The following is a 17,522-nucleotide window of genomic DNA, read 5'->3' on the forward strand; positions in this document are numbered from 1 at the left end:
AACAGTTTGTAGGTCTCCAAAAATACAGTCTGTAAGTAGTTTGCTACATAAATCATAGAAGATGATTACTATAACAGTTATACTTCTAATCTTCTGTAAATTACTCCTTGTTCAGTTTTCAGATAATCCTTCTGTAACACGGAATAAATATTAGTTGTTTGGTTTAGAGACTGATTTTTTTTCATACTGCTGGAATTTTGGAGTTCTAAGAACAGAAATAGCACAATGTGAGAAATAACACAAACTTTCTCTTTTACTTAATTTGTGATAACATTACATATATAGCTTTAGCTGCTACTGCAGGTACATAGCCAGACCTCCCCCCTGCTTGAGCATTACCTATATTTCAAAAAGAAAAAAGTGCTAAGTTATTTTCACTAGAGAGAAGACTTAAATTTTTAAAATATTGCCTTCCAGCTTCCCAAAATATTTGTGTGATTAGCCAAGATTGAAAAGAAAGGTTTACAATTTCCCATTTAGAAGAAGATCAGGAAAAGTCATCTTGCCCCACCAAACAAGTGGCAAGAAAATGCTTCAGATGTTTTAAGTCATAAAGCTTTTGTTCTTGTCCTTCTACAGCTTTGAATAGTCTTCCATATTCAGTCTCTTTTTCCTCTAGCTAAAAAGCTTAGTGTTGCAATTCTTTGAAAATGGAGACACTAAAGAAGCAAAAGGAAAAGCCCTAAAATTACAACAATCATAAGAATTAAGTACTAAGAAAAAGGTGGAGTATTTAATTTTAATACAGTAGAAGCCCAGAAATCCTCAAAGCTTGGAACCAGAGGTTGTGTGGAGTTTAGGATTTCAGGACAGAAAAGATAAAGCATAATATTCCGACTAAAAGTGCAAAAAAATAAGGCATATTAGATACATTTAATTAAATTATTATATACATTATTGCAATAATTTATTATATGCATTAAATTATTATTACATATATAAATTGATTATATTATTCATTGTATTATATGTGCACAGCATCGATGCTTGCCGATTTTGCCTCATGCAAAGATTTCCGGTGTAAGAATCACTGTTGCTGTAAAATTAAAACAGCTTTTCTTTATTTTTCCGTATATCATACACAATCATGTCGCAATTGCATACCATTCTGCTATAAATCGAGGAGTAGTACCTGCCTCCATCTTTTTCAGAATTTCCACTTTTTGCGTTAGCGTCAATGCAAGGTGTTTACGTTTTTCAACATTGCAAGTAGTAAAATCATGAGTGCATTTCTTATCTGTCATTGTATTAAAAAGGGCTGAAATTTAAAATATTCTTAATTTATCCACAAAATATCAGGATAAACAAAAAAGGCAGCACTAAATAATCTCGTGAAATAACAAAGCTCAGAAAATACAACAACGTGAATCGTGAACTTGAACAAAGAGTTGAGTGAAACGTCGTCTGCTTTTTTACCTCGATGCAGAGATTAGAGGGAAAAAACTTATCTTATTTTAAAAATTTTTTTAATGTCAATAATTTGGTATTTCCATTATGACTCATTATTATTCGGTAATTATGACATCATTATTCAGTAAGTATTTTTTCTTTGATATTTCGTACTCAATGTTGCTGTTTCCGGAAACTATAAACTGAATGTCTATATTTTGAGAGGCAATGCGGATTTCAGGAGTTCGTGGATTTTTGGTATTTGACTGTATTTACTAATTATTATGCAAATATTGTGCAAGAGATACGAGGGAACTTGGTAAAATAATTTTGAGCGATTTTTACATTACTTTCAAATTTCAGTTAAGTCAATAAATGTAGAAAACTTTTTTTTTAATAATAATAATAATAAAAAAAAAAAAAAAAAAAAACCTTTTTTTTTGTTGAATAATACAGAAAGCATGTTAACTTTGATGTTTTCACTAAAATGGATTTTATTTTGTTAGTCATCCAGTAGTTAAAGTATTTGTTATTTAAAATGATTTAATGGAGCAGCTGTTAAATACGCAGATGGTTTATTCACTGCCAAGTTATTTTATTATTTTTATTGCATTTATTTATTTATTTTGCATGCATCTGTGTTTCGGGTAAATTTACAGATAATTATGAAATAAAAGGAAGTATTAAACAGGAGAAATAGTAGAACACAAAAAGTAGATAAGCCATTAGTTCACAGAAAGTATAATATCGCTCAACAGTGCTAATTTGACATATAGGTTAGAATCTCAGTGAATGGGCTGACTATATAAATACTTTTGTGGTTTCCTTTATGTGTAATCTAAGTATAAACAACTTTCCCTTAAAAAGTCCTCCATAAAGACATCCCTTCCCACAGATAACAGATCGTTAACTTCATGTGCTTTGGCATACTCAATTATATATACAATAATAAATATGTATGGAATGCTAATTAGAATGATAAAAAGTTTGACTTATTCGCAAAATCACATACATCATCAACATCAAGCCAAAACCATGATTCAATAAAATTACTTTTTTGATGGAATTTGCTGGTTATGGGCTTGATTTTGCATAAATTGAGGTTTTATAACTCATCTTACACAAAAATCATATACATCTTCGACATCAAGCTACAAATCAATAAAATCACTTTTTCGATGGAAATCATTTTGCTGATATGGGCTTGATTTTGCAAAAACTGAAGTTCTACTACAGTTTTTACAATAGTTTTAATATGTTTATAGGCTGCATTCATTTGCATTATATAACAGTTTAGATTCATGTCCTAAAATTTTAAAATTATAGTTATTCCCTTTTAAATTCTAGATGGTATTTATTCTTAAAAGTTTATTTTTTTTTTAAAGTTTCTACTAATTTTCCAAAAAAAGTACACATCTTAAAGTAGCACGAACACATAGGCACATACTCTTTACACACTTACTTTCTGTTTAAAAGAAGGCAGGCCAATAAATAGAACTGATACAATTTATTAAATTGTAGGAATAACCATTAGCTAGTCAACTTGACCATAAGGAAGAGAAAAGTTAATGTGATAGATTAGACGTCTGCAAAATTACATTTTCTTAAAAAAATTGTTGTGCTTTATTAGAAATAATGTTTTAATTTGCATTGAGTCAATCTAAACCATTTAATATGGAACATCCTGAAAAAAGAAAGGATAAATTAGAAGAAAATGCAAAAAATTGTAAAAAACTCAAGTCTTTTCTCCAAAAAAATTCTACATTTTCTAACAAATTCTACCGGGAGCGTTTTTCTTTTAGAATCAAGTAAGCAATTTTCTCTCTCATTTCAAAATTATGGCTATTACATAATTATAACTATTATTATAATAAGTAAAATAACATTTTATATCATTAAAATTTTTTGCAGTTGTAGTATATTTAAATGTATTTGTCAGAACTGAAAATTTCGATTAAATGCAAATTTGTTTAGTTATTAATTTCCTGCAGTTATGAATTACACTAAATTTTTGTTTAAGTTGCAGTAATTTTAATTGTATTTAGCTATACTATTCAAAGAAATTATCATATAGGTAGTTACTAGTTATATCAATAATTAATATGTTAAATACTTTTCTTCAAGGAGCAGCTGATCACAAATGAATGATTTAATTAACCCTCTAAGCGGCAAGGCCGTATATATATGGCCTAGAATATTTTTTATGATATCTGTAAGAACGTATATATACGTGCACATTAAAATAGGTCAAAGAAATTAAGGCAATATATCAAAAGTACACAAACCCAGATATGAAATATTAGGAGAGTTTTTACGTTAAAATCAAAAACATAATTTGTTCTCATACTAGTTTTGGGAAATTTGTGCTTTCTTAGTGAATTCCCTGGCCGCTCAGAGGGTTAAAATTATATGACATAAATGTGAAGAAAGCTATGCTTAATAATAAATTTGGGCCCTCAGGGGCTCACTTTTGTGAGTACGGGTGTGGCAATCCCGAGGTACCCTAGCCCTTCAGGGGATCATCTTCTTGGTGAGACGGGTGTCACGATCCTGGAGCCCCAGTGATCTATCCTCTTTTCCGTCTCCTCTCCTCTTGGCTGGAACTTTTTCCCTTCCCTTCTCCCTTGTGGTTTCTCTCTTCGGAGTTTGCGGCTCGTCACGATGAACTGGAACGGCCCTTGTCTCTTGTTTCCTGAGTGGCGAGAAAACTGTCCATGTGTTTGCTGTGCGTGGCGACCCGTTTCGCTGGATAGGAAGGTCCTGGTAGTTGAGGGGCGAGGTGCCTAACTCGCCCCTCAACTACCAGGATCCTCCTATCCAGCGAAACTAAGGTGCCTCCCGTTTAGCTGAAGCAGAACCCAAAACACTGCATTGGCCTCGGCTTCAGCTAAACGGGAGGCACCTTAGTCGTCCTCACGGGTGTCAATCGGCTGGTCACTAGTCCTTGTGTCAGTGGCTTGGGGATAAGCTCTCGGGAGTACCTGCTTTCAGGAAAGCTGACTGTGGGGCTTCAGTTTGCGTATAGACCTGGTTAGCCCTGGCACAGGAATCTGCATCCCCTTGTTGGTCTCCGTAGTGGGTGGGGCTGCTGTGTCCGAATCATACTTCATCTTCAATATGGCCTTTTCAAATGAAAAATACGAAACTTGTCTTCCATCAAAAAAAGTAAAAATGAGTTTGGGGCTCGTCACGAGAGGCTGGAACAGACCTTGTTTCTAGTTTTCGAGTGGCGAGAAAACTGCCCACGTGTTTGCCGTGCGTGGAGACCCGTGTCGCTGGAAAGGAGGGTCCTGGTAGTTGAGGGGCGAGGTACTGTCCCCAACACACTGCTTTGGCCTCTGCTTCAGCTAAACGGGAGGCACTTTAGTCGTCCTCACGGGTGTCAATCGGCTGGTCACTAGTCCTTGTGTCAGTGGCTTGGGGTCAAGCTCTCGGGAGTACCTGCTTTTGGGAAAGCCGACTGTGGGGCTTCAGTTTGCGTATAGGTCCGGCTAGCCCTAACACAGGAATCTGTGTTCCCTTGTAGGGCTCCGTGGTGGGTGGGGCCGTCGGACCCGAATCCTTTCTTTTCTCATTATGGCTAACTCTCAAATTTTTCTAATCAAGGATTTTGAAGTTACTCCAGTCACTCAACCGAATTCTGAAAAGTCTACTGCTAAGCCAGTCACTCAACCTAGTCCTGAAAAGTCTACTGCTAAACCAGTCACTCAACCTAATTCTGAAAAGTCTACTGCAAAAAAATTACGCACAGATACAAATGAAAAAAATCATAACAATAGCCCCCGTTTCCTAGTCATTTCTAGTCCTTCTGGCGAGCTGCATAAGATGTCTCCTTTCATAATAAATAAATATATTCATTCTTGTATTGGTGAGCCGAGAAATATAAAGCGTCTCCGCTCCGGAGACTTCCTTATTGATACAATCTCAGCCACCCAGTCTGCTTCTTTACTTCAAATAACTAAACTTGGGCAAGCGAATGTCACTGTAACAGCACATAAGACACTGAATTATTGTCGTGGCGTAATATCGGAATTCGACCTGCTGTATGTTCCTGAAGAAGAGATCGCTTCCGAGCTATCCGACCAAAATGTCTGCGGTGCTAGGCGGATCAAGATGCGTAAGGAAGGTAAGTTGATCGATACGAAACACGTGATCCTTACCTTCAACACGCCTGATCTGCCTAAGAATATTAAGGCTGGATATTTAAATTGTCCTGTAAGACCTTATATTCCGAACCCTATGCGATGCTTCCAATGCCAGCGTTTCGGCCATTCTAAGACGTCTTGTCGTGGCAGCCTCACATGCGCCCGATGCTCACAGATTGGCCACGATTCTGAAAATTGTACCGCTGCGCCTCTTTGTATAAATTGCAAGGGTGAGCACCCAGCATTTTCACGCCTCTGCCCAAAATGGAAATTGGAAAAAGAAGTGCAGACTGCAAAGGTTACGAGGAACATCTCATATGCCGAAGCCAGAAGATTAGTCCAAAGCACACAGCTACGACCAAATACATCTTACGCCAATGCTCTTAAAAGATCTCGCTCAGTTGCTACCCAAACATCAGTTAGTATGCAGACGCCACGAAACAAAACTCAACAGACTACAAACAACAAGAAGAAAGAAAACCCAACCCATACAGTACAAAATAAAGAAATAGTAATTCAAAGCAAACCCAAAACTACCACACGAAAAGAAACAAATAAAAATAGAAGTTCCAGCAATAGCTCTCTTGATGGAATGGTTTCTGAATCTGCGGATTCAGACGGTATGGAAGTAGAAGAGGGTCTGGAAGTTCCCAAGCATCTACTTCCACAAAAAACCAAACAAGAGCACAGAAAGAACAAAAACTATTCATAATGGCCACCCTCGTATCATGGAACTGTCGCGGTTTCCACCGAAATCTGCTCGACATCAAAGCTATAATCAATGTTCATCAACCTTTATGCTTCGCAATACAGGAAACAAATCTAAAACCGGAACAACAAGCAAAACTTCGGAGGTTTTCTTTCGTCAGGAAAGATAACATTGCAGGTGAGCGTGCCAGTGGAGGTGTAGGTCTCCTCACCTCACTGGATTATCCCTCAAATGTGCTTTCTTTGACGACATCCCTCCAAGTTGTCGCTACTCAAACAAATTTTGATATTGTTGTTACAGTCGTTTCTCTGTATTTGCCTCCAAATGAGCATATTGATCAGCAAGATTTAAATGGTCTTTTAGAGCAGCTGCCTGAGCCTTTCATCATAATAGGAGATTTTAACGGCCATAGTCCGCTCTGGGGTAGTAAGGATACTAATTGCCGAGGAAGACAAATTGAGCAGATGATCGAAGATCATAGCCTTTGTCTCCTCAATAATGGGCAAGATACTTACTTCCATGAGCCTTCAAGGACATTCCATGCTCTTGACCTTGCCATCTGTTCACCATCTCTGTTGCCTTTTTGCACTTTTAATGTGGGTAAAGATCTTTACAACAGTGATCATTATCCCATTCTTGTGTCTCTTGCACGAAGAGGAGCAAACCCCATGTCGAGATCCCCTCGATTCATACTGGACAGGGCAGACTGGGAACTCTTCTCTTCCATTGCAGAGCTCACAGAGCAAATGGTAGAAGATGTGCATATCGATGACGCTGTGGAAGCTGTTACTAATACTATTATTCAGGCAGCTATGCTTTCGATTCCTAAAACATCAGGAAAAACACTAAAATATTCGAAACCGTGGTGGAATTGCGACTGTCATGAAGCACTGAAAAAACAGAAAAAAGCATGGGGTATTTTTCGTAGATATCCTACTCTGCGAAACCTCATAGCTTTTAAAAGAGCCAAAGCAAATGCACGGAAAGTAAGAAGGCAGAGCCAGAGGGATTCCTGGATTTCATATGTGTCCTCAATAACATCCTCTACGCCTAGTAAGCGGGTTTGGGAAAGAGTTCGAAAAGCATGTGGAATGTATAAAGACCACTCACTTTCCTTTCTGGAAAAAGATGGCCGAGTGATTAGCTCCGTAGAAGAAATTGCGAATACTATTGGTGAGACATTTGCTTCCGTTTCTTCCAGCAGAAACTATACACCTGCATTTCTTTCTATGAAGCAGCACTCTGAAATAAATCCCATCGCATTCAACTCTTCCAAATCTGAGCCTTACAATAGAGACTTTACTATGCTTGAATTAAGGAGTGCTTTATTGCAGACACATAGGTCTTCTCCGGGTCTTGATGGAGTGAATTATGAAATGCTAAAGCATCTGTCCTGTAAGTCACTGAATGCCCTTCTCACTCTTTACAATAGGGTGTGGAAGGAGCGTGGCTTTCCCAGTGCATGGAGGAGAGCTGTTGTCATTCCTATTCCTAAGCCAGGGAAAGATCCAAGGAATCCCTCCAACTATCGGCCAATTGCCCTTACGAGTTGCCTCTCCAAACTGTTTGAAAAGATGGTAAACAGCCGCCTAGTCTACTTCTTGGAAAAGAATGATATTATATCGCCTTATCAGAGTGGTTTTCGAAAGGGAAGAACAACTGTAGATAACATGCTCCTCTTAGAGACATCTATTCGAAAAGCATTTGTAAGAAGAAGCCACCTTGTCTCGATATTCTTCGACATTGAAAAAGCTTATGATAAGGCATGGAGATACGGTATACTCCGGGATCTTCACGAGAGTGGCTTGCGCGGCAACCTACCAATTTTCATTCAAAATTTCTTGAACACTAGAACTTTTCAAGTAAGAATTGGCTCTGTTTTTTCGGATGTTTTTGAACAGGAAGAGGGTGTGCCTCAAGGCTGTGTGCTCAGTGTAACCCTGTTTAGTTTAAAAATAAATTCTGTACTAAAAGAACTTCCTCCCACCATCTTGGGATCTTTATATGTTGATGATCTGCAGATTAGCTGTCGAGGAGCAGACATGAGATATGTAGAGAGGCAACTGCAGATGGCTCTGAATAAGATCCAAGAATGGTCAGACAAACAGGGATTTACATTTTCGAAACAGAAAACTGTGTGCGTGCACTTTTGTAGGAAGCGAGGTCTCCATCCTGAACCTGAGTTATATTTGAATGGTACAATTATTCCAGTTGCGCCTGAAGTAAAATTTTTAGGAGTGACGTTCGACCGAAAATTGACTTTCCTTTCTCATGTTTTAAACCTGAGAAAGAAGTGTCTAAAAACACTAAATATTTTAAAAGTGTTGGCGAACACCTCCTGGGGTGCAGAGCGTTGCTCCATGCTTCGCATTTACAGAGCGCTCGTCCGCTCTAAACTGGACTATGGCTCAGTTGTTTATGGATCCGCTCGGTCATCTGTTTTGTTAAAACTGGATCCTGTTCACCATCAAGGTCTGCGGATTTGTTCAGGAGCTTTCAGGACTTCTCCTGTGCAGAGCCTATATGTTGACTGTAACGAACCATCACTTTATCTGAGGTGTGAGCAATTGTCCCTTTTGCAATATTTTAATACTCTATCTCAACCTGAACATCCCAATAAGCTGTGCTTACTTGATAATGAGTGTAACACATTATTTGAAACACGTCCATCCTGTGTTCCTACTTTCCCTTTAAGAGTTCGCCCTGTCATTGAGGAACTCTCCCTCTCTGATATGCACCCCCAAGCAGTACAGAATTTTGAAATTCCACCTTGGGAAAGTTCACAGATCCAGCTTCTTGATGTTTTTAAACATCACGTAAAGGCGAGCACTAACGAGATCGTTTACAGACAAATTTTCGCTGAGCACAGGCACAAATATAGCAGTTATCATCCGATATACACAGATGGATCAAAGTCAAATGATCATGTTGGGATGGCTTTTGTATTTGAAGATTACATTGAGAGCAGATGCCTGCACCATGCTTTCTCAGTCCTAACATCTGAACTATCTGCTATATATTATGGTCTTTTTTACATCTCAAAGCTCTGCCACAAAAAGTTCATAGTTTATACAGACTCGTATAGTGCTCTTAAATCCTTGGAAGCTTTTCCCAACACTCAGAATCCTGTGGTAGTGGATGTTCTCAAAATTCATAGAAATTTAACGATACGAGGATATGAAATCCTGTACTGCTGGGTTCCCGGGCATACGGGAATAAAGGGAAACGAGCTTGCAGACATCGCGGCAAAATCTGCTGTCGAACTGTCCAGTCGCCTTATCCCTTTTAGAGACATCTGCTGTGTCATCAAGGGAAAGATACGAAAAAAATGGCAGCAAATTTGGGATGTTCAGCATCACAACAAGTTGAGAAACATCAAGCCTAGAATTGAGCATTGGGATTTTGCTGGAAATCGTAAAGAGGACGTTCTTTTGACTCGACTCAGAATTGGTCACACCAGAGTCACACATAGCTATCTTCTCAAAGCTGAAAATGAGCCTGTTTGTTTTAATTGTAATGTTTGTTTATCTGTTCGTCATATTTTAATTGAGTGTCCATGTTTTAATAGTCTTCGCCAGAAATATTTTAATAGCTATGACTTACCTCTCGACCGTTTAATCGGAAGAGAGGTCAATTCTAATTTATTTTATTATTTAAAAGAGATTGGTTTTTATTACCAAATGTAATTTGTTTTGAAGACTGTGTCTTGAATGTTAATATGTGCTTTTAACTTGTTTTTATATGACTTCATCCTCTGGATTTGGTACATTTATCTACTTGTTTTTATTTATTGAATTTTAATGTCATCAATTGTAATCATCTCATCTTTTGTTTGGCGCGTCATAATCATGTCTGGTTTTTGCGCCATAATCACTCACTCACTCACTCACTAATAATAAATTTGGAAAAAATTGTGTTAGAAGAAGTGAGTTTAACGGCTTTTTTTTTTTTTTTTTTTTTTTAATAACCCCTTTTTCAAAGACTGGTATGTTGAAAAAAATGGAGATCTGAACAAATTTGGGGAGAAATTCAAACTTTATGATGCAGTGAAACTCATCGTTGAGGTATGGAAGTAAGATATATCCCTGCTAACAGCAGGGATAGTCCTACAGATGGATAAAATTATAATTAACTAATAACTATAAAATAAATTACAATAATAAACTAAAAATAAAATTAACTAATAACTATAAAAATTAATTAACTGGGATTTAATGATACAGCTTTTTCAAGAGTTTGCTATATTATCTGAAAGAAGGTCAACATGAATTTTCTCCCCTACAAAGAGATTTAACAGATATTTTCCTGACAAAAAACTGAAAATTCCTGTAAAATTAATTTTAATTAAACCTTATCTTGAGCTACTGAGTTGTTTATTCAAATCTTCAATAAATGAAAAGAAATTGATGGTCCTCATGATGGAAAAATACCATAAGTTTTTGTAGCAATACAAAGACTGCCCGAAGACCAGAATACTGTAAATGAATCTTCCAAAAAATTTTTAGACATTATACAACACAAAATCCTAAGTGTGCAGAAAATTTACACCATGGTTATGATAGATTTAAATTTCATTTGACTAAAACTTTAACACACAACAAGAAAACATTTACATGCTACAGGTTTAAATATGAATTATAATTATGAATGATTCAATTAAAATTTCACAAATTTGGCATATGTATCTTTTTAATACATATATATTTAAATTAGCCTTCTTCAACTCATTTTCACCCAAGTGGAATGTTTGGAATAATGTTCAAATCACAAACCCCCTCCACACAGCTTACATGTCCAGAATCCATCATATCTGGATGATCAATAAAGTTGTGTACCTAATAATTAGATAAAAATACTTTTCAGACCAGAAAATGTTTTTCAAACGATTTTACCTTAGCTAACTTATGAGCTGCCTTTCTTAGGTGGCTTCTGAAAAGTCTCCAAAAGAGAACCTACTTAATGCAAGTTAATACAACAAAATAAACAAAAATGTTTTGTAATTTTTTTTAGAGATAAAATATAAAAAGAAGAAGAATACTTATTTAACATTAAAATATCCAAGTTTATTTCAGAAAGTTTACAGATTCTTTAAAATTTTACAGAAATTTTAAATATTCTATTGCTAAGATATGCACAATAAACACTTACAAATGCAAGGGCTCCCAGCAAATAGAAGTTATCCAGCCTTTGTGACCAGTAAGAGTTCGTCCTAATTGTTTGCCTGACACAGGATCCCAGATAAAAATCTATGGCAGAGTAAAACACATAACTTAATAATTGTTGAAATCCCATTCTTTAATAGTCAAAATAAGTCTTAATCCAGACATGAAATAATCCAAAGAACTAAATATTATAGAGTGACGAGAGTCTTGCACGCTTTTATGAATGAACAAGCATAATTTAATACTCCAAATGGTTAGGTTTATATATTTCTTCCCTCATTATCAAAGTATTAATGGATATTCAGGAGATATGGGAAAAAGGTGCACTTTCTGATAATGAACAGTATCAGCTTGTAACAAAAGTAGAGTAATATTTAATGCAAGTATTAAATTTATTATTTAATGTAATAATTCAAAACTGGATTGATTGCCTTAAAATCAGTCAGATTCTTGAATAAAACATAAAATTGCACATAATTTTAAAGAAAAATATTATATTTATATTTAAAAGCACCAAAATAAATATCAAAATTGGCTTAACTTTATTACCTGACAATTTTTGCATCCTGAAGCTAATTTCATCCCATTAGGTGACCATGCAATACATAACACCCAATGTCTATGGCCTAAAATTAGAAATTAAATGTCATATCACTGATGCTTAATAAAATAAATATTATACAGCTTTATATTAATTTCATACCTTTGCAAGTGTACTGAGGAGTTTCTGTATTTACATCCCATAATCGAACAGTTGTATCACCAGAGCCACTAGCAAGATATCTGGAGAAAAGAATTTCAAAATTTAGTGATGATAATAATAACATAATCTGCATTTTTTTAAACTGAAAAATTGTTATTTCTAATAAAATACAAATATATTCTTGTATGGGAAGACTATGCAGATCTAATTGTGCAAATTAAGAATGAATAAATTACAGACATTACAAAAACATGTCTAGAATTTTGATTACTTAACAATTTTATAATAATTTGTCAATTCACGCTCTCTTCTAAATTTGATAACAATAATAATGGTAGTACTAGTAATAGTAATTTTTTTCAGATAATTTTATTTTGTACTTTGTTATAGTTGCCCTTAACCATATTTGGCGATTTTAAATTTGTGCCAAGATCTCTTCATCAAGCTAATAAAGCGCAAATGTAAAAATAAACAACACAATATACACTGAAGAGCCATTACATTATGACCTCCCTCCATCTATAACAATGGGCTCACCCAGGAACAAACCACTGCAGGTGTGTGGCTGATGTTGAAGTATATAAAGTGGCTATGCCTTGTCTTTACTGGATGTATTGAGTACCAGCGTAGACTTGACAGAATTAATGGAATAATTAATAGAAAACATAAGCTGAGAAAACACCCACAGAAAATTCCGAATCAATCCAGAAACTAGATTCCAGTTCAAAATACAGAAAACTTCTCTTTCCTGAACTTTTTGAAGCCTAATGTTGCTTATACCACCAAAAAATCTAGCTACAGCAATATCCTTTGGAATAAAAGAGCAGTAAATCAAAATAATGCTTTTCAATCTTTCAGTTTATATCCCAAGATGCAGGAATACTAGTTCATCTACAAAAACTTATGTCCCTTATTCAAAAATTACGAAACTCCAAAATCATGCCTGAAAAACTGATGATAGGTTTCTAAGCCATTTAATATTTGATGCAAATTGACGAATCAGAAGATTAACTTTTAACCTTTTCGCGACAGCACACCTTTGTTTAAGATGCTCGTGCAGGACGGAATAGAATCGAAGGCAGTAACCGTACAGGACGGAGGTTTTGCATCGCTAAGCCTAATTTTATGACAAAAATCAGAAAAACAAAAGTTTCGCTTCTAGCATCGTAATTTTTGGTGTCATTTTAGATTATTACTTGAGCTCTTATATATGTTAAAATTAGCCCTTAAAACATTTTTTTCTTTATTTTACATGCAAATATACTTAAAAAATCGCTTATCTTGTAAAATAATTTTCAGAAGCGCTGTTTAAATTATTCCAAAGTTTTAATTGATAAAATCCATCACTAAAGTTTAAAATTAATAAAAAGAACACAATAACGATTATTTACAGTAAGAAGTAACAAAATTTAAAATGAAAACGAGTGTGGTAAATCTCGAAGCACAGAGAAGTATCACTTTGTAACTCTTAGAAAAAGTATTACTTTTTAACTCTAATAAGACCGTACATAGTAGAGGAAAGAATAGAATAAAAAAAGGAATTGTATATAAATCAGATACGAGAATGTTTTCATTAGCATGCAGCGATTTAAAGAGCCCACCTCTGTTTACGCTTTCCCTTCGCCCCCCCCCCATTCTCGAAAAGCTGATGAGTAAAGTACCAAAGTCAAGCCGAATATATCAAACTCAAGGTCAGGAACCTAAAACTGTGTTAATTTCAAAAGTAATGGACACAGAATGCCATCTAGTAGCCTTCAGAAAAACGTTCCAGCTTAAAATGCGTATACGCATCACCCGTCCTCTGAATGCAATCTCTAGTGATGCGTGGATGGGACGCCCGGCTGTAAGAGATGTTCCAAGGGAATGGGTATATGGGACGCCCGTCCTGAAAGGTTTAATAGATGCCGAATTTCCAAACCTTCACTTTTTTTTCGCAAACTCAATTTTCAACCAGCTTCTCTTGGGGTTACATCTTGGGAATGTGGCTTCCAATGTGACTTGCTCCAACGAATTGCAACTTTACTCATCCTCCTCTTCGACTCCAGCTCAATGGCTAAGCTCTGCTTACTTCATTTCTCCCACTTTTAGTGCTAGCAGTAGCTTTGCCTTGGTGGCGCTGTGGTTATCACCTTGTTTTTACAAATTACCATCGCCTAAGGGCACATTTTCCATGTCAAGCAGTAAAAGCAGGACTCTGTTACATGCTGCTGTAATGAAGAACCAATCTCATCTGATTCGTCTTTCCAAACATAATGGGAAAAGCAGCTGATTTCTCAGACTTCGATAAAGGTTAAATTGCTATGGCTTGCTGACTGGGAACATCAATATCAAAAACGGCATGTTTAGTGGGCAGTTCACATGAGTTGTGAGCACACATCAAACGTAGTGTATGAATGGTGAAATGACAAGTCGTGGGCCAGCAGTGTGTCATCGATGGCGCATTGATTCCAGAGGAGAACAGAGATTGCTATGCATTGTTCATCACAACCAAAGAGCTACAACAGTGGTGACCCAGATGATGTGGAGTTTTTCAACATACTGTGCAGCATAAATTGCTGCATATGGGTCTATGCAGTCGGAGGCCGAAGCATGTTCCAGCATTGATGGAGTCAGTCAGACGGATTGTCAGCTGCATCTACAATAGGCCAAAAAACATCAGAATTGGACATTAGAAGAATGGAAGAAAGTTGTATGATCCAAAAAAATCACATTTTCTGATCCATCACATTGACAGGCATGTGCTCATATGCCATTTCCAAATGAAACCCTGGCTCCCGGATGCACAGTTAGATGGAGACAAGATGGTGGCTAGGGTATTATGGTGTGGGCAGTCTTTTTAAGGAGCCCATTAGGAACCAAATATCCACACAGAAAATTCCCTGACGTCTGCATGCTATGCGAAGATCATTGTAGACCAGATTCACCCATTCATGACAACAGTATTTCTGGCGGAAGATGGTGTTTACCAACAGGATAATGCACCATGTCATAAGGTTCGAGGAACATTACAGTGACTTTCAAGTCATGTCTTGGCCTCTAAATTCACCTGACATTAATTGAATAAAGCACTTGTGGTCCCACCTGGAAAACCAAATTCGTGCTGTCCGGATACCTCAGACTACCTATCAGCACCTTATGGAGTCAATGCCACGCTGGGTGCTGGCAGTTTTGAAAGCTAAAGGTGGTCCTACATGTTATTAACAGGTTGGTCATAATGTAATGGCCCTTCGGTGTATAACATTCTTAGGAAACAACTCACATTTTGTTTCCTAAGAATATTTTTAAGAATCCTTAATCTTATTATTATCATTTTAACACATCTAATTGTTCCAGTCAGATGCACCATTTTCCTTCATATTGAGCTGTTTGCTACATCATTTCATGCACGTCAACTCCTCTGCCCAAGAATAAATAAATATATTAGCAATGTTGAACGATATTTTGGAGCCACTGAGCCAATTTTTTCCAACACAGAGGTTCTTCTTTTTTCAATTTTATCGATTTCACCTCCTAACGGTTTCATCATTAAAATAAAGTTTTACGTTGTGGACATTTTCACATACTTGTTTGTGAGATAAAAACCTCTTTATTGAAAAAATGATTTGGCATCCACCTCATTACTCAGTAAATTAAAGACTGTTAATTATCTCGGTTGATGGGCGATTCAGTTTCGGGAGCTGTTATAACAAAGTATCTTTATTTTTATCCAAGTAATATCTAAAAGTCTCAGTTTTATAAAGGAAATACATAGCACTAAGCTTGGTAAAGTATTTTTTTGAAATTCAAATATACTTTTTATACATGAATGCAATCATGCATTAAACTTACACCTGTTTCATGTTTATGGAGTAGCATGGTAAGCTTGTTTCTGAGATGATTTTGAAACAATACACAAAGGCAAATAAAAGAAATTATCATCACTTTTAGAAATTAAATATATTTTTTTATGTTTCTTTATTTGCTTTAATTGAGGAAAAAATTAGCCACTATGGTATAATATTCAGTAACTACAATTAAATAAATGTACAGTACAAAGTCCGTAATCCAGACTTGTTGGGACTTCGGTGATTCCGGATTAGGGGTTTTCTGGATTACAGATCACAATTTAATTCTGGTAAGATGGCATGCAGAAATTATACAATTAAAAATATGAAACTGTAATTTATGAAATAAAGAGAATTATGATCTAAAGAGTATCAAAATTTACAAAAAAAAAAAAAAAAAAAAAAAAAAGAGCTTAATATTTATTTGTTTACTTTAGTAAACATTTCTGTCAATGTAAGTTGTTTAAGTTGCTTCGTTTTTTGTGCTAATACTTTCTCTTTAATTCTATAAACAGACATAATTTCCTGTTCAGTTACAAAGTTCCACTGTTCAAGTCCTGTAATTGCTATGTCGAGAATACTGACTAACTTGTCAATTGAAATTTTTTTGTTTTCAATAACGTTCTCTGTTACTTTCTTCACTATCGGAAGCACGCATCAAACGCACATGCGTAAGTTTGTGGCTTTGAGGTTCGGATTATAAATCATTCCGGATAATGGACGTCCGGATTAGAGACTTTGTACTGTATAAGCTATTTGATCTTTACTTAATAGTACAGTATAAGCTATTTGATCTTTACTTAATACATTACACTTATTAACTCTGAGTTGCTATATAGTTTGGTTAGTAACTATAATCTCAATAAAACTTATTAAAGTAACTAAAAGTAATGTCTGGATAAAAATTTATTACAAAAAGAAAATGAAATAACAAAGTTTTAAGTCTCAATAAGCAAAGAAATAAAATGCTAATATAGATATATTGTACATATTGTTTAACAAAACAACAATAGTTCAAATATCAGGCATAATCCATGCTCATTATACAGAAGTACTGATGAAGTAAAGAGTATAGCCACCAGTGTATCAACAGAAATACAATAGCGAATAAGTAAGCTTACATTTTAAACAATAAAGAGGCAAAACAAAAAGAACAAGATCAGGAAACTAACGTAAAAGTAGGAAATTGGAAATCACCAAAGATATTCGCAAAACCACCCCAAAGCTCAGAGCTGATGGAAATTGAAAAGAAAAATTGCTTTGAAAGATTAGATCTTGAAACTAACGTTGCAGAAGGAGGAGCAAAATCAGAAGAAACTCTTCTCCCCATAGTATTTCAGCAAGGACAAATCGACTGGATTAAAGTTGAAGGAAATCTAAAAGAAAACTGCATTGACGAATTTGAAGGACAAATGAAGGGTCAAGCTATCTTCGTTCAGTTGAAGGATGCAGAAGAATACCATATGAAAAGAAAGAAATACCATACGAAGAAAGGCTTAACAAGCGAAGGGTACCTTTCCACACCTACCAACTAAGCTGGGAAAAACCAATTAAAGTAGGCCTAAAAAATTTACCTGATAAAACCCCAGA

At 35.7% G+C, this 17,522-nt stretch overlaps 1 protein-coding gene across 3 annotated transcripts in view; it reads right to left on the bottom strand.

Moving 5' to 3' along the window:
* Positions 1-17,522, bottom strand: part of Nle (notchless protein homolog 1) — a 63,568-nt gene that overhangs the window by 20,812 nt on the left and 25,234 nt on the right. For all 3 annotated transcript variants that reach the window (XM_085825801.1, XM_085825802.1, XM_085825803.1), the window contains exons 4-6: positions 12,109-12,188; positions 11,955-12,031; positions 11,392-11,489 (exon numbers count right to left, since the gene is read on the bottom strand). In XM_085825801.1, the coding sequence (XP_085681927.1) occupies positions 11,392-11,489; positions 11,955-12,031; positions 12,109-12,188 (255 nt within the window). The remainder of the gene's footprint in view (positions 1-11,391; positions 11,490-11,954; positions 12,032-12,108; positions 12,189-17,522) is intronic.

Source organism: Stegodyphus dumicola, chromosome 10, assembly GCF_044657685.1.
Source record: "Stegodyphus dumicola isolate Sdum_Otavi_A_Nest chromosome 10, ASM4465768v1".
Taxonomy (NCBI): Eukaryota; Metazoa; Arthropoda; class Arachnida; order Araneae; family Eresidae; genus Stegodyphus; species Stegodyphus dumicola.